Raw genomic sequence first — 18,978 nt, 5'->3', positions numbered from 1 at the left:
GACATATATAAGGACCAGCAAAATTGAAAGGAAGATGTATAAGAATGAGACTAAAATTAGAGATAAATATGAAACAATGATGTATATATAACTAATAACATATATATTGTACAAAGAAGAATACGTTATTTTTTAAAAAAGAAATATATATATGTATGTAACAAACATAAAGGTTGGCAAGCTTTGGATGGAAAGGTGAAATAATAATAATAAAAAAGAAAATACAAAATTGTGTCTAAACAAGATGATGAATGAAAATGGAAAATCATTCCATTTTTTTTGTAAAAAAAAGAGCCATTATATATTTTTCTTTTAAAAAGTCCTACTCATCCAGCATCCAATTAACATTTCAACATGTACTAGTGTTAGTAGTAGCTAGTGCTAGCTACTAGCTACTACTAGTAGCTAGTAGTGAAAATGTCCCAGGCCAAAATATCCCAAAATGTCTGTTAAATCAGAGTTCCGATATGAGCAAATTAACATAAATGGGGTCTGTAACCACAAAGATCAATGGACATGTCTTTTCTGTCAACCCAGTAACACTGAGTGCTTTTTAAGGGACAGCTGAGTGAATCATACAACATTCTACTCTAGGAAAACTGTGCTCCGTTTAGGGATACTCCCATGATATTCTGGGATGTAGAAAGAGATCACTGAATTGCACACATGCCAGGAATGGACCAAACCCTAAGCAAAAGAAACAGATATTTAAAATAGAAATGGGTCACAGGCGGGGGGGGGGGGGGGAGAGAATGTGATGAATATCCTGAGACCTTTGGCATTTTATATTATCATTGATGGAGGAGGGCACAGTATGCCAATTTTTTATTTACATGTAGGAAAATTTGATCAAAAATGTTTTTAGTGACCAAATGAGTCAAACAGCTTTCCCCTCAAAAATACAATAGGCATTTTCATATACAGTTCCAAGAGGTGTGGTATAACTTTGACTCTTCTCAAAGCCTCTCTGACTAACATACTGTATCTTATTATTTGTAATTTTGCTGATCTGCTTTGATAAGAGTACTGTTGACTGAAGATCCTATATTGCTTTCTACTTCTTGTTGTTCAAAGAAAAACAAATAAATGTACAATGATTTATTTTCAAATACATTTTATGTTTGATTCATAGCCTGAGTCACATCTACATAACATTTGGCTAACAAGCTACCCTCAGTGAAGCCCGTCAACTCTGCAGACATATTCCTACTTAATAGACACTTAATACTGTGATTGAGATGCTATAACATTATATATTGCGCTCATTTTTCTCTATGTAAATGGCTCACAGTGGTCTTACAACACAAACAATTTACTAGAATTCAAACAATACAATAAGATAATCCAATGTAATGCTTGTAGCTTGATCTGGATCTTTAATTCTGCATGTCTAACCAATATAAACTAAAACAAGAACTCAACAGAATACTGTAAATCTTTTTTAATGTGCTAAATATGAGGAAATACTGAGAAGCAATCAATATTTTGCTTTGGAACCACAGACTGCAAACTATTTTTATCTCAATGAAATCTGAACTCCTCTCTCAAAACAAATCCTCTACCTGAATTTGTGATTGTAGGTGGTTTTTTTTTACAGGGTTTCTAAAAATACTTGCAGGCATCAGTTGTTCTTATCAGATCATTACACAGTGGGGAAGAAACAGAAACTCTGCTACTTCAGTCAGATAGTTGTAGTGGACAAAGTAATATTTTTGTCAAATATATTGTTCTTTTGTTTGATCACCCATCAGTTATTTGTTTTGATGCTATATAATTTGGAGATGATGGAGCTTAGCCTGGGATCTTCTGCATGATCTATGGGTGATGTGAAATAGACCAGTAAGAGTATTTGATTCCTAACAACTGTAGTAACTACCATCCTTGTTAAAATAAAATACTTGAGTTGGTGGTGGAGTCCAAGCACTGATTTTTACATGAAAACTTTTGAATTTGGCTCTGGTACTGATCACAGATTCTTGGAGTGAACTATGCATCCAGGAGCATTCTATTTCTTTGTGTGTGGCTCCTGATTTATGCCACTATTTGCACCTAGCTCTGATTGGTGATCTCAGGGTTTCAGCCAACCAATTAACCGGATCCCACAAGCCTGAAATCTGCCCAGCCATACCAAAGATAAATGATGAAATTAGGATATACAAGTGCGAATGGGTGTTGGAAATTTATAAGTGCAAATGGGTGTCGGAAAATAATTTTCTCCATTGAATGCTCATTCTTTAACACATTTGTTGTCAGTAGGAATTGACTGATCCAACCTGGTATGGAGACCAGTGTTCAAATCCCTGCTTGGTCAAGGAAAGCCACTTGGTGACCTCAGGCAAGTCACACTCTCGCATCATTAGAGAAAGACAGTGATAAACCACCTTTTAACAAATCTGGCCAAGTAAACCCCACAATAAGTTTGCCTTAGGATCATCATAAGTAGAAAATAAACAACGAATTACTGATTAATATGATTCCCATGCTTCCCTTCAGCAAAGGTATGCTTCTGAGCAAGGAATTGTTCTTGGGCAAATGTAAAACTGTGAACAGTATCCAATAATGTGCCTCTGCTAGCAGAGTTTGAAAGGATGCAATCCCTTTTTCCTCAGAGGAGAAACTCTCTGGAGCAGGTTTTCATTGTCACAGAGGGCTGCTGGGTGAAGGGGAGGGGATAGGAAGAACATTCTGATACTACCTGTAATGTCATACCAGATTTATTCATATATAACATAAATGAAACTGCTTGGGGAGAGTGTTTGAAGATTTGGGGTTCAATGTCATAGATATGCTGATGACACTGAACTTTTGTCTCTGCTTTCCATCTAATTCAAAGGAGTTGTTTCAGTACTAAACCAGTGCCTTCTGTCAATGAGCAAAGAAGTTCAATCTAAACCCAGCTCTTAGTCAGTTGGAAGCTAGAGCAGGGAATTCAGCCCTGTGCTGGATGGGGTTTCTCTCCCCCTGAAATCTCAGGTTCGAACCTTAGACATACTCTTAGACCTAGCCCTGATCCAGGAGATCATGTTTCAGCAGTTGCCAGGGATGCATTTCCACAATTAAAATTAGTGTGCCAGCTAAACCTGTTCTTGGAGAAATCAGATCTGACCATAGTAACAAATGCATTGATTACATACTGGTCAGAACCTGGTGGCTAGACTGCTGGTGGGGGCTGTTTATAGAGAGCATATTGAAATGGCTTTACTGGCTACCAGCCCTTTTCTGTGCATAAAGCCTCTATCTCTGCCAGGAAGTGTTGAAATGTAAGAAAAGCATCCTGGCCACCTCCATTTCTCCATACTACTGGTTTGCTCCCATCTAGCTGAGGATAAATTTAGGGAGGAAGGAGAAACTCAGTAATGGTAACAGGGCTGATAGGATGGCATAGTAAATATGTTCTTCTCACTGTTGTCAAGATGTAGAATGCCTTGGCCCAGGGCTGGCCAAGTTATTTTGACACTTAAGTGACAGAAAATTCTGCAAATCTCTCTGTCTAGGAGTAAAAATCCAATAAAAAAAATAGAGATTGGTTTTTTAAAAATTCTTTCATAACACCTCAGCTGCTGCTCTCTTGTCTAATAATAGGCTTAGACCTAATGCTGAGCACAATTGGTCTTCAGACTTTCTGAGCTTTCAGAGTTTTTTCAAGAGAGCTCAGAAAGGCTAAGTCATTTATGAAGTAAGTCAGGAGGACCTTGCTTAATCAGGTTTTGTGTGTGTGTGTGTGTGTAAATGCTCATAAAGATGTCTTTTTTTACTTCATGGTATCTACAGTAAAGTACAGTCCAGTGCAACATAGGAGTAACACAATCATTTTGATGTCCTGTCCACTTCCAGACCCAGCACAGATTAATTTCCATTCCTTCCATGGCCTTTCCTTTCCTTTTCTTACTACTCTTATAAAATGAGACATCTCTCCCCATGATCATTCTCCCTTCTTTCTTCCAATGTAGTCTTGTCTTTCCAAATGACTCTGTCTGTTGCTCCTCAAATTGGGAACCAAGTCCCACTTTGGATGTTAGCTCAAGAGGACAACAGCAAAATAGATCACAACCAGGTTTCACACATTCTCATAAGTGGAAAATAACTTGAAGGAAAACAACACGTTTTATGCTCCAGAGAGGCATTTTTCTTAACCAGAATGGAAACAGATACCACTTCTGATTTGAAATTAACTCCTCTGGCTTAAAAGAAGCTAGGAGAAGCCAGGAGACATGGTTAAATTGCCCCTATGGTCCCTAAATGGTGTGTGTGTGGTGAGTGTGCGGTGTGTGTATGTGTGTCTCAATACTTAAAAAAAACCCAAAAACAAAAATTGGTTGGGCTGGGGAACCATACAAGGGACAATGGGGAGTCACATGCATCCTGCAGGCTATAGTCTGCTCACCCTGGCTTAGATCATAACGAGATTCAGGGAGAGAGACTGTATTCAGCTTTGTCACTCCAATCCATTCCCTCATTAAGATATTCAGTGCTGTCACTTGTTCCGACCACATGTTTCAATGCAGTGATCTTTCTCAAGAATATATACACCTTCATGTGAACTGATGTCGAATATCCAAGCTGTTCACGATTATCTGTAGTCCTCAATAAGGTGTTATCTAGATTTCAGAATATGGCACTTCAATGCCCCAAGAAATGAGTTCAGCATCTTTCACCTTATACAATATTAAGTCTCTTCCCAGTTTTCCTGTTAATAAGATTCCTTTAGCCAGCAGACAGATTGTGAATACAGGCAGTTTCATCTACTAAAAGACAACATAAATCATCATTGAGAAAGGAGAGTTTGCAGTAAGGTTATCACCATACAGCCTTCTCCATGAAAGGTTTGCATTAAAGCATTAGTGAAATTAATTCATCTTTCACAAGAGCTTTGAGCAGTATCGGTGATCTATGATAACAACCAATTTCTCACTATGGAGGGGGAAAAATTACTCAGCCCTGATAGACTACACAAATCTGCTTTTTAAAAATGACCTAACATTATCTGGAGTGTTGCTCCCAACGGCATCATTTGAGATTCATGCACAGCCAAGAGAAGCCATAAATCAGCACAGAAAGTTTTGTTACTTTTATATGCAGTGGGCTGTAATTATTTTGAATGGCATTATGCCTCAATCATTGTAATTACTTTTAGATCATCCTTAAGCGGCAGCAATAAAAAGAAAAGGAATCAGTCTTAAACTAAGGGCACACCGTCCCCCTCCTCCAAAGAACATAAATGTTACATTAGAGAGGATATAAACACACAATAATGTAAAGCTGATGTAAATTTTTCCAAGCAGATATACAAAATAGCCATGGTTTGTGAAGCTGTTAAGCACTGGTTGTTAAGGCAGCAGCATCACTACACATTTAATTAGGAGTTAATCCCATCAGACTCAGTGGGTCTTATGTGAAGTTCAAGGCTTTCATGGCTGGCATCCATAGTTTTTTGTGGGTTTTTGGACTATGAGGCTGTGTTCTAGAAGAGTTTTTTTCCTGACATTTCACCAGCAACTGTGGCTAGCATCTTCAGAGAATGCTGTCATGGAAGCGAGTGGGGTACATATACTGTTGCTTGATAGGAAGTGATTTGCATGTTAATCTGTGTATTGTTCTGTTGTTGAATGGCAAAACCTCAGGGTGTCTATTTAATTAGTGATCTGTTGTCTGTTGGGAAACCTCACTGGGTGGTTTTCCTTTGCATGGGCTCTTGATTTTGACAGGCTACCAGTCTTGAAAAACACCAGTCCTGAAAATCAAGGCCCAGCCTATGCAAAGGAAAACTGCCCAGGGTGAGGGAGGTTGCTAAAACAGAGAATGATACTGGTAATGTTATTCTCTGACTGGGTCCTGAAATGTAGCTCAACACTCAATTAGAGAACAGGCATGACAATATACAAACCCGACACTAGGAAACTATTACTTCAGTCCAAGACAGAGAGGTAGGAAGTGCCTCAGATCTAAATCTAAATATTACTGTCAGAGAAGTTCAACTAAAATACTAGGAAATTGGTAAGTCAAGACTTATCTAAATTCCACTCATTCAATGGAACTCTGTAGCTGATATTAACAAATGAATGCAAACTACAGCCCTTTAGGTATAACCAATTCTGCATAATCCTAAATCACCTCAAATATTGATTGGGTCAGTCTTCTCTTGCTTTTGTATGAATTTCGTTTTAGGTGAGTAGGCTCTACAACAAGGTTATACAGAATTTCCTGCCTTTATTATCTGGACCCATTTCAAAATGGCTTCAGGGCGGGATACAGAGTTGAGACAGCCATGGTCGCCTTAGTCAATGATCTCCGTCTGGGCATCGACAGGGGACATGTGACCCTGTTGGTTCTCTTGGACATCTCAGTGGCCTTCGATACCATTGAACACTACACTCTAGTGGCTCCATTCCTACCTCTCGGGCAGATTCCAGATGGTGATGATGGGGGACAGCTGCTCTTCCAAAAGAGAGTTGACATCTGGCGTCCCTCAGGGTGTCATTCTGTCCCCCATGCTTTTCAACATTTACATAAAGCCGATGGGTGAGATCATCTGAAGTCATGTGGTTTGTCTATGTATCCCACTGTTGCAGTGACTAAAGATGGCATCTTTCCTCTGGATGCCTGCTTCGGGTTGGTAGGGCTGGATGAGGAAAAACAAACTCAAACTGAATCCAGAGAAAACTGAGGTACTTGCGATAGGTACTCCATATCCAGGGAAGGAGATTTGTCAACCTGTCCTGGACAGGGTCACACTTCCCCTAAAGGACGAAGTTGGCAGTTTAGGAGTACTCCTGGATTCGTTGTTACAATTGACATCTCATGGTAGATGCGGTGGCCAGGAGTGCTTGGTACCAACTTCGGTTGATACACCAACTGTGCTCCTACCTGGACCAAAAGGACCTTGAAGCAGTGGTACATGCACTTGTAATCTCTCGTTTGGATTTCTGTAATGCATTCTACATGGGGCTACCTTTGTATCAAGTTTGGAGGCTTCAATTGGTTCAAAATGTGGCAGCCAGATTGGTCACCGGTTTGTCCAGGTTTGACCATATTACACCTGTTCTAAAATCTCTTCACTGGCTGCCAATCAGCTTCCGGGGGCAATACAAGGTGTTGGTTATTACCTTTAAAGCCCTACAAGGCTTGGGCCTGAGTTACTTGCAGGAATGCCTCTTCCTACATAATCCGGCCCGCAGTCTCAGAATAACTGGGAAGAGCGTATTAGAACACCAATCATCTAGGCCCACATAGACTTCCCAAAGAGCCTTTACCATAGCTGCTCCAAAATTGTGAAATGGTCTTCCAGAGGAGATCCATCTTATTGCCTCCTTGGAGGCATTTAAGAGGGCACTTAAGATGGATCTCTTCCGGCAAGCCTACCCACCTGACCTTGTGTAAGAGATATTCCCCATCTTTCTGACTGTTGTATAACTCTATCGTATTTCCACCTGATGATGAGCTAGTTTTAATTAATTGTTATTTTATTTTATCAATGTGTTTTTATGTGTATTTTAGCGAGCTGTAATCCTGCCTTGATCCATTGGGAGAGATGGGAAAATATAAACTATAATTATTAATATTATTATTATTTATCTCAGCCACTTATCTCATGCTTCCATGTCCCTTCATTGTTCACTACTGTGTTTAGCTACCCACATTTATTTGGACTACAAAGTTGTTAGCCTATAAGTGTCTCTTATTGCACCAGCAAATCAATTCAAGTAAGTCAGTCTCTCTCCCTTTCTTTTACTTTTAATAAATATCTCAGCCTGCTCAGTCTTCTGCTCCCTATTACACTACTAAGAAATTCATTCCTGCTCCCTATTTTCACTCATAGAGATTCTGAACCTGCAGAAAAATATTGAACTGAATCTAGATTACTTTAGCTGCCGTGAGGACTGTTACTCACAAATAACTAAATCCCTCTGATATCTATTTGACCTAAATGCTACATCTGTTGGACCTACATGCTACATCTATTGGACCTAAATGCTATAAAGTTAGCCACAAATCAATTCAACTTTGATTTGAGTGGTATAATTTTAATTTGATTTGGATGGTAATGGCAACCCCCCTTTGAAGAAACTTGCCAAGAAAATCCCATGATAATGTTGTCTTAGGGTCACCATAAGTTAGAAAGGACTTGAACATACACAAGAACAAAAAAAGCCTGCAATTATTTCATAGGTAGTACATGAGAATAGGAGCCAGTGTGGTGTAGTGGTTTGAGTGTTGGACTACGATTCTGGAGACCTGGGTTTGATTCCCTGCTCTGCCATGAAACCCTCTGGGTGAGCTTGGGCAAGTCACACTCTCTCAGTCTCAGGGGAAGGCAATGGCAGACCGTCTCTGAACCAGTCTTGCCAAGAAAACCCCAGCATAGGTTCACCTTAAGGTCACCATAAGTAGGAAATGACTTGAAGCCACACCACAAAAAACAACAAAGCCTCAAGAAAGAACCAGTGTGGTGTTGTGATTTGAACACTGAAGACCGGGGATACCCACAGTCTTCCCTTAGGGGCACCGTAAGTCAGAAACAACTAGAAGGCACACAACAACAACAATAGCAGTAACACAACTAACAGGGCTTAATCACACCTCACAACTCTACACACCAGGATACAGCCATCAACATGGGTAGGGAGCACGGCATTGGCAGCAGAAGGAGGTGACAGAGGCGGCGGGGCCCATAATGCAGCCTGGTGAAATTTAGCTCACAGCTGTGCCTGAGAAAAGAGTAGTAGGAGGAGGAATCAAGGAGGGAGGGAGGAGGGAGCAAACTTAGAAATGCAAAAGTGGGGGAGGCAAGTTTTCTCTGCCTAAGAGCACAGGCTGGTCCAGACAATGAGGATGCTCCCTGAGCCTCCTCTTCCAGCCCCTTCCAGCTCAAGCTGCCAGTGCAGGAGCTTTTGCCCAATGGGTGCGGAGGGCCAGCTTGCTGGGGAAGCTATTGCTGTGAGGAGGAGGGGCGCCTGAGGCGGCTATGCTGGCTGTCAGCCTGTTGCCGCTCTTGGGTTTCTGGGGAAACTGTTGATGTGAGGCTGGGGGGGGGGGGGCATCAGCCACTCTTCAGTAGCTCCATGGTGCTGGGCTCCTTGGCCGTCTTCCTGGGCACACGGGGGGGGGGGGGGCTTCTGCACAGCCCTAGGGCCAGAAAACCCCAGTGGTGGCTTCCATCTGAGGGAGAAGTGCTGCTGGTGGTCATGAGTGATTTCATAGCATCTTCTTCCTGTTTGACTTTTGTTTCTGGGCACAACCTGAAGTGCTATTTATCGTTTTAAAGCTCTACAAGGTTTGAGATTAAGTTATCTTAAGGATATGCATAACTATATGAACCTGTCTAGACTATGAGATCAGTAACAGATTATCAGTAACAGATTATCAGACCTAATAATCTAATCTAATCTAACCTAATCCAATCTAGATAAACTGGTGACAATGGTAGAATTATAGCCTGTTATAGAGCAACAATACAGGATGGATTCCAACCAGATTGCTAGTACACATAAGATCACAAACAAGCTCTCCATACTGTGGAATTATCAGTTGTTTATACTTACCTCAGGGAAATAATCCTGTGGAAACTTTTCTTTTTCCAGCATAGGTGTACTTTCTAATGTATCTGAGTAGATTTCTTTCCCTGTAACTTTTTTATACTTCTTAGCTAGAAAAAGACAGGAAACATATAGCATACATCTGTTACTCCAGCTACGTTTTTAAACATATAACAGAGAGAATACATAAACAGTAGATCTGATGACACTAGCAATTAATGCAAATCTAATTAAACAAGTTTTGCTCCACAGAAAAATAAACTGGCATCCTGTTAGTAAATTATGATAGCATATATTGGACATACCCCATTGCGACTCACTTTTTTGGTCACTGCAGAGGTCAGGATTGCAGGGAGCTCACAGTGGTGACATCCAGCTCTTTTCCTGTATTGGGACAGACTGCAAGGACATCATCAGCAGGGACGTTCCAAGGACCCTTGGATGTCCCTGCAGATTGCACTCACAGTGCATCCTGCTACATAAAAACAACTGGATACATCCTCAGTGATCCCACCCACTCTCTTCACGGTAGGGAAATGGCCATGTTGGGGGGGGGGACAGCGCTGCTTAAAAGGTGGGCATAGGGTAGTGAACATCAGGAGATATAGCTATAGATGAACAAGGAGCCCTTAGTATCTGTTACCGTTTGGTTCCAGGACCGCCCCATGGATACCAAAATCTGTGGATGCTCAAGAACCATTAAACACAACGGCGCAGTAAAATGATGTCTCTTTTATAAAATGGCAAAATCACAGTTTGATTTTTAGAAATTATTATTTTTTTAAAATTCCATAATGCAGCAAAGGGATCCATTTCTCTGACTGCAAAATCTGTGGATATAAAACAGGCACGGGCAACTGTTGGAGGGCAGGGGCTCCGTTAGCCCCTTGGGAGACTTCAGAGAACCGTGTTCACTGCCGCACCCTGTGCAAAAAATATTCAAACTTTCCCTACTGCCCTCTATAGGCTCTGGGGGACATTGTGTACCATGTTTTGGGGGCACCCTGGCACATTTTAGTCACAGGACAAGTCTTTATTGCAACATGAAATGTCCCAGGGCTCACTTACAGCTTTTTTTTAAAAAGGCCTCTCACAGGACTAAAATAGTCCAGGGGCAAAAATGTCCCCATGCTATACCCCCTGGAGAGTGTTTGGGAGAATATGAGGACAAAAAAATCATTATGGAGGCCAGTAGAACAGTCTTATGGATCAACATTCAGCCTGTAGACCACATGTAGTCTACCCCTGACATAAACTGTGGTGTGTGTGTCTTCAAGTTGTCTGTCAGCTTATGCCAACCTCATATCTTTTATAGGATTTTCTTAGGCAATGAACACTCAGAGGTGGTTTTGCCGATGGGACAAATGTCTCTTTCCCAGTTTCAAATCTATAGAGCATCAGTTCCATACTTCAGCTTAAGATCTGAGTAACAAAAAACTATACTAAACATACTGTCTCTGATGTGATCTCCTTCTGATGATATATTCAACCCAAGAAATATGTGCCAACATTGTTATATAAAATGAAATCAATGAGATGGCTGCTCCAGCTGCTACCTCTTCAGTTTACTAAGCTCAACCAAATGCAGTACAGACACTTGCCTGCTGTTTTCTCTTCAATGAACAACTGGATTAAAGGAGTAACGGGGAAAAAGAAGTAGTATAGAAGGATTAGAATCACCTTAGACTCTGTGTGATGTTAGCATATGCTGAAGTGTTCTTTTAAAATTTTAACCAATAGAGTTTGTGAAAGGCCAGGACTGTGCTTTTACAGGGTTCCAGATTTTAGCATTTCCCCACCACAGCTGCCCCACAAAGGATGGCAAACAAGGTTTGGTTGGTCCCTCTGATGTTTTACAGTAGCTTTGGGGGAAGACATATGGGGGCAAAGCTGGACTTAACTTTAAATAAATTTTAGCAGGATGAAAGTTGAATTTGATGGTGAAAGCTATCAGATACAAAAAAACAGGCTTAGCACAAACATTGAAGTGAATATACTAGACATCTCCACAGTTCATTTGATTAAGAATAACCTGTATTATTGATCAGCAACTATTCAACTGTTACAAGTGAAGAAAATGAGTGGACAGAGAACTTAATTTCTCATTAAAAACTTTGTATATCACTGTGGCAATTTACATTGCTCTCTTTCAGGAATGCAATACTCTGTGATGAATCTTTCACATTAAATGCAAGATTTTTACTTGAACATCAAAAAGATGATGAGTGAAAGGATTTATGATAGTTAAACCTTGAAATGCAATACTCACAGAATGGCTGTTCAAATCCTTCACTAAAGACAGACACCTCTCACCCCCTAGCCTACCCTCAATTACTAGAAAGGGGGCAATCTATCTTGGGTAAGAACAAGAATAATGAAACTGGACAATTTAGACAATTAGTTCACTTACAATTTCAATGATGTTTCACATAAATGTGGAGCAAAAACACAGAATGAATGTGACCTGTCTCAATAAGTGATACCAAGCTTATGAGATTTTTATACTGAAATTAGTGCAGACATTTCTCAAAACCCCAAACACTGTATTTTTTATCAGAGCTATTCCACATTAGGGATGTGCTTGTTTAAACTATTCACAGGGGAGGAACGAATAATTTGAAGATTTTTCTCCCTGCCAAGGAAATGTCTTCAAAAGTGTTTCAAAAACTGAATACTTTTCAAAGACATTCTGGGTGGGGAGAGGAGACAGTCTCTCCTTGATTCACCTTTTTTCCTGGCTGGCAAAGTTGGAGGATAGCATGCAGGACGGCATGGAGGATTGCCTGTTCCTGTATTTTGATAGCCAGCACACAACAATTCAGGAATTTTTCAGGATCTGCTAAACTAGGATGACAATAAGCAGCAATCTTCTTCTTTCAGCTGCCCCTCCAACTCTCCTGCCAGCCACTACATGGCTGTGTCTGGGCAGGAGGGGGGGACACAAGTCTGGGCTAGGTATGTAGTTGTTGAACCTATTAAAATGTGTGTGTGAGAGAGAGAAGGCGGGAGGGTGCTTCCAGAGGACTCTCCTCATCATATTTACATTACATCTGAGAAGTTCCTTTTTTGCTTTGTTTTCCCCTTCCCAATCCATATCCACATGTTGGAAGAAATGAAATATACAGTGTATTAAAGTTTGTCACAGGAAGCCGGTTAGCAATGACCCTTGGGCTGCCGAGGCCATTACTGGCAACTCTGATTGGTAACACCTCTACAGGTTTTAAGGCGAGTTTCCTTCCTAACCTTACCTGGGGACAGCATTGCATATGCCAACAATAAACCTGGGATATTCTGCATGCCCACTAAAGATAGCTACTTCATCAGAACATGCTCTTCTTTCAGTCATTCATTCTCAGCATCACAGGGCTGTTGTGACTGAAGCGGAGGGAGGAGAGACTATTGCTCACTGCTTAGATGTCCTTGGAGAATGGGGCAGGTAAAGTCAAGCTGAGAACATAAACTATATGAAGTTCTAGAAGTGCAATACCCATTACACCCACACATATACATAACATACCCAAATCCAATTGCTAATCTGAACTAGACTAGACATAATGAATCAGTGGAAACCTGGTAAATCAACAAATTCCAGTGATTCAATAGGTCAATGTAGTGGGACTAACAATTGGTTTTAGGGTACATCACAAGGTGAGGGATATTTAGAAGCCTGTCATAATGTAAGACCCTAAACAACAGTTTACCTAGTTTAGTAAATCAAGTGCTGAAGCTGGAGATAAAAAAGGTAAAGTGAATCAAAATGATTCTACTACCACTATTTATTGCAGTGTATATCAGATGTGCAGTTGTTAACAGTGAACCTTTCTTTGTGCTACTGGCAACACTAACCCCAATCCAGTGATGATTAGTAAAATCAACCAATGAATTTTCATTAATCAAGAATCTATAATGTCAATAATGTTATTATTATTATTTCTTATTTTCTTAAATCCTGCCTTTCTCCCGCAAGGCGGCGTTCCCACCAAAACAAAAAAAAAAAGTCTTTTGATCTTTCTTTATGTTATCCTTTAGAGGGCTACATTAAAACACTTTAGGCTTCCACAAAACTAAAGGGTGAATACTGTAAATAAAGATATACAGACTCACTGGGCTAAGATTGGATGGAAGTCCTTGTCAAGTATAAACTTAGTGGCAAACGCATTTGTACCCTGAATGATATGGAGAAAACAGCCCTGTAAAAGCAAGATTTGTTCAGATAGGGTTTGCCATTGGCATCCTCTGATGCTGAGAGAGTGTGACTTGCCCAAGGTCACCTTGTGGGTTTCCATTGCTGAGCCAGGATTCAAATACTGATCTCCCAGTGTCCTAAACTGCTAATATGATATAACTTCTACTATAAGCAGAACTGAACAGTGTGACATTGACAACGTAGTCTAGAGCATTTCTATTGGAACACTGAGTTTGGTTGTACTTATTCTCAGCTGATACAAGTCTATAGCCTTAAGCTTATTTCTTACACTTACCTTTAAAATCAAACTGGTAAATATTTTTCAAGGATTCATGTAGAAAGTAAAAACTTCCCAGTGCCTGTTTGAAAACAAAATAAAACAAGTACATGAAAATGTAAATATATCACTTTAAATATACTAACCCTGAACTATTCTAATGGTCTGTATTTATTTCCAAGAGACAAATTGAAAGACATACATTCATTAAAAATGAATGCTTCATTTTGTTTGGCATTTTAATACAATAACGGCCCATCAAAAATTATGTATTATAAGGACATCTGTATTAAAGTGATAATAAATATACTAATACATATTATAAATATATATTAATTATAAATTTATATATTATAATATATGCATATAATATAAATATTTGAATAATATATTTAATATAATTTATTTATATAATAATAAAAACATTATATATATATACACACACACAAATTTAATAGGCATAAAAGTACAATCTTTTTAAAAAGTCAAAGCTAATCTAGAATTGATACAGATTCACAGGATCACTGATCCAGAAGATATCAATGATGGGAACTGTGCTGCCCTCCAGATGTTGTTGAACTGCAGCACTCAGCAGTTCTAGCCAGCTACAAGGAATGCTGGGAACTACAGCCCAACATCTGTACAACCACAGAATGATCCTCCCTGATCTAGGACTAACCAGAGATTAGAAAAATATATTTTTAAAATGATAACTCCCACTATTCCCCAGCCAGCGCAGTCTACTCTATGTGCAGATTCTTGGGGTTGTAATATAAAAATGTAACTTTCCATGGTCTGGAACTAAACCTCAGTCATACATTCTGACCATCCAGTACAGCCTTCCCCCCAAAAAATATTTACCTGTGCTATCCAGAAGCAATTCTTTAGTGTACAACAAGCACAATTCTTAATGTCACTATGAAAGAACAAGGTGTTCCTCCTGCAATCATATCTTCTACACAACTATTAAATATGTAGACACTCTGCTTTCTTTTTCATTTGGCCATACTCTCTTGCTTTTAGCCATGGGATGGAACAGTCTAAGAACACAGTGATTCTCTACATGAGTCGATAGCGTAGTATAGCTTATTAAAAAGCCTTTCTAGTTTCCTCTTCTTCTTCATCATCACTGCCTGTTCACCTGTCCCCTCCAAACATACAAACAATGATATTTGTATGAACTGGGACCAGACAAAAAGTACAAAAGCATCTTGGAGAGAAGGGCCCCCAGGGCCTGCTAAAACCTGTAGCAGACACTATGCCAGGATAATCTTTCTGAATATGTTGCCCTCTGTGTTGGACTATGATACAGAGCAGGTTGACCAGCAAGGGTTATAGCTGTGATACAACACAGTAGGAGGGTTGTGAAAGAGTATTCTCGACTACAAGTTGATGAAAGGCTTTCTAGATCACTGTCTCTGGCTAGTTCTCTGATACACAGTGAATTCTGCAACTACCAGAACTGGGCTTAGAGCCAACATGCTGTAATGGTTTGAGTGTTGGGCTAGAACTCTGGAATTTTTGCTCAATCATGGAAACTCACTGGGTGACCATGGGCAAAGCATGCTCTCTTAACTTCAGAGGAAGACAGTGGCAAACCTCCTGTGAATATATCTTGCCACCAAAGCTCAAATGTCACCATAACCTGGTTTCAACTTGGAGGCACCACTTTTAGGTCGCCATAACCTGGTTTCAACTTGAAGGCACGTAACAAATGCAACACAACCAGAACTGAACAGAATGCAAGTGGAGTCTGGCAAATCTAACCAATGTGCTAAGGTTGCTTCCACCTAGGCAAGAGCCAGTCTGCCTCCAAATCCCAGCTTCTGAATCTACCAATCCTATTTGGGTGGAATTTGGTAGCATTTGGCAGTACAACTTTTCTGAAAGACAAGATTCTTCCAAAGTCTTATATTTGGAGCCAAAAATCACATTATGCAGAAAAGACAAACCTGAGCATAAGATTTTCTTTCTGTGAAAGAAAGATAGGATGACATATCTCTGCTAAGAAGAAGTCCTTGAAGATCACGGCTATTTAAAAATTATTGCTGTGATTCCTTGGAGGTTAAAGGCCAGAGTATCATGGGAACATAATGAAGAGGGGGAATTGGAGCTTTATTAATTGCTAAAGAAATTATATTAAGACATTAAATGTTAGGTATTAGCCTTTTAATCTCGGACAATATTCTTTTTCTTTCTTTCTATTTTTTAATGCAGTCAACCTGTCCTTCCTCACAGTGGTTAACCTTGGAGTCCCCCCCCCCCCAAGAATGTCTACTGCTGATGCTTATTTACTTTGCCCCATGTGTAAATGCATAATAAAAAAATTACAACAACAATAAAGGAATTGGAGCAAGCTGCCTGGGTCAAAAGAAAGTGTAGTCATCAATTAAAAGTGTGTGACAGTGTTTTCCATTGGATGAACTAATATGTCAAGGAGATGGACAGGACCTCATGTTTGTGCTTTTGACAAATCAGCAAATGTTCAATCTCCAGCAGTGCAGCTTCTCATAAATAATGCAGCAATCACTGAGCCAAAAAAAAAAAAAAAAAAAAACCTGCTTTGCCAGAAGGGTATCCCTGTTTTCTGAGACTTCATTTTTTTTAAAAGGACCAAATATTAAACAAAAGAGTTCCTTTGGTTAAAGTGCTGCTCTCTCTCTCTCTTCCTCTGCTTTGATCATCTCATAGCTTAATTTGATTCCTCCCCTGCCCACTGAAATATGTTAAGGCAGGAGCACATACTTTGGTTCATCCAGAAGTGAAGAAGACCCCTAGCTGCAAGGTTGACTCGAGATATTTGCTGTCTGAAATGGAAGGACAAGATGACTCCTTTCTCCATATTTTCAGAGTCAGGCATCTGTTGAATTCATTTTCAACATCACCCTCTACTCAGTTAAGGGGAGAAGGCTAGCTAACAGGAACAATTAAGCAGAACTGATGGGAACAACCAACAGAGATTTTTTTAAAAAAATGTAGACCAGGATATCTGGAATGTTATGAAAAATCTAAGCAATTTCTTAGAAAACCTGGGCTGCATCCACATTGCGGAAATAATCCAGTTTGACACCACTTTAACTGCCATGGGTCAATGCTATGGAATTGTAAATGTTTTGTGAGACATTTAGCCTTCCCCATCAGAGAGCTCTGGTGCCACAACAGACTACATTTGCCAGAAAGACATGGCACTGAGCCATGGAAGTTAAAGTGGTGACAAACTGGATTATTTCTGTAGTGCGAATGCAGCTCTATCACCACAGAGGCTACTGGCTTTGAAGATGGTTCTAGATACCAAACCCCAAAGAGAGGCCTTTTTTCAAAACATGAAGTGACTGAAAGTTTTTAAAAGGGCCTTTTCTGGGTCTAAAATGGTCAAGGGTGTAAGGAGGTAGAGAGAGAGTGGAGGGTTGAGCGGGCGAGGGAAGAAGAAGGCAGGCCAGAGGACCCAGAGGAGGAAGGAGAAGAGAGCCAGGGAGAGTGGGAACAGCTGGGAACGGAGGGAGGAGTGAGGGCCCCAGGGAGGAAAGAGGAGGCGGGCATAGAGAGGGTTCTTAAGGCAGAGGGAGAGGCGTTTGGGGGGAGGAGGCTACGCGGAAGATGGTGATGCGGAGAGGAACGCAGAACAGGGAGATAGGCCACGTGCACCGAGGTGAAAGAACCCTCAACCCCGCATGTCCCTCTTCCTCCACTCGCATACGAGTGGGCCCTCATCGAGTCGGGTGCCCGGCTAGCCCTCAGTGGGAATGAGTTTCCCCTGGAGAGCTGTACAACCTGGAGATAGGGAAAAACGCTATCGGGCAGCAAGGAGAAGAAGGGTCGTGGTGGGAGAACAGAATCAGGCCCCACAGACAAGGTAGACCGGGCCTCCACGACAAGCAGGAACTAGCAGAGTGGGCCGAGAGAGCGTATAGGCTTTGGAGGGGACGAGACGCCGCCAAGGGCAGGTTCTAGACGCTGGCGAGTCAAGCCCAAGACGCCCTGCACTGAAGTCAGTGAAGTAACTGGGACACCATCTTGCAGGGAAGCACGCTTTTGGAAGTTGGAAGTTTCTGTTTACTAGTTTGTGTTGGACAGTAAAGTTATCCGTTGGCAAGCAACTACAGTGTTTCTTCGCCTAGTTTGTTTCTGCCTGAAGGTTACAAAATGGAGCCAGCAGGAGGGCTTCCCCAGGTCGGCCCCCAGGCCCCACCCACAAGGGGGTTCCAAAATGTGGCAAATATGGGATAACCCAGAGGGCATTTGGGGCAATTTGTTTACCCCTGAGGGCAATACAAACAGTTCTGGAGGGCTGAATTCAGGCCATGGGCTGCATTTTGCCCACTCCTGGTTTACTTATTATACTACCCTTTCTTCACAGAGATTATGTTCTTACAGAGCAATATTATGTAGGTTTAGTCAAATCTCACTGCATTGGGGGGGGGGGTTGTTCTCTAATAAATATATAGTATTGAAGCCAAAATGAAATGCCTTTGTTATCAATGGAATAGGACAACAGAAGACATCTTTGTGCCAAAGAAGTCTGAATGTTGAAACACTCTGGGCATGTTTACATATCACAGTAAACCTCACTCCTTTCTTCTTTCAGTGTCAGTTTAATGCCTTCCCTCATTTGGCTTTTAGAGGTACAGGTTGAGCCTCTCTTATCTGAAATGTTTGAGATCAGAGGAATTTTGGATTTGGGAGTTATTTTGGATTTTGAAATGCTTGCATATACATAATGAGATACCTTGGAGATGGGATGGGACTCAAGTCTAAACATTAAATTCACTGATGTTTCATATACACCTTATACACACAGCCTATCGGTAATTTTATACAAAATATTTTAAATAATTTTGTGCATGAAACAAACAAAGTTTGTGTACATTGAATCATCTGAAAGCAAAAGTGTCACCATCTCAGCCACCCATGTCAACAATTTTGGATTTTGGAATATTTTGAATCTTGAAATTCCAGATAAGGGAAACTCAGCCTGTAATTAC

General features: G+C 40.6%; 1 protein-coding gene across 4 annotated transcripts in view; it reads right to left on the bottom strand.

The window, feature by feature from the left end:
- The window catches only part of INPP5A (inositol polyphosphate-5-phosphatase A), a 312,516-nt gene that overhangs the window by 130,767 nt on the left and 162,771 nt on the right, over positions 1-18,978 (bottom strand). For all 4 annotated transcript variants that reach the window (XM_089510215.1, XM_089510216.1, XM_089510217.1 and 1 more), the window contains exons 5-6: positions 14,015-14,078; positions 9,540-9,643 (exon numbers count right to left, since the gene is read on the bottom strand). In XM_089510215.1, the coding sequence (XP_089366341.1) occupies positions 9,540-9,643; positions 14,015-14,078 (168 nt within the window). The remainder of the gene's footprint in view (positions 1-9,539; positions 9,644-14,014; positions 14,079-18,978) is intronic.

This window comes from Sceloporus occidentalis, unplaced genomic scaffold (assembly GCF_023333645.1).
Source record: "Sceloporus occidentalis isolate IW3139 unplaced genomic scaffold, rSceOcc1.0.p SCAF_2, whole genome shotgun sequence".
NCBI classification, from domain to species: domain Eukaryota; kingdom Metazoa; phylum Chordata; class Lepidosauria; order Squamata; family Phrynosomatidae; genus Sceloporus; species Sceloporus occidentalis.
The sequence above is the reverse complement of the archived record's forward strand: the minus strand, read 5'-3'. Positions and strand labels throughout refer to the sequence as shown.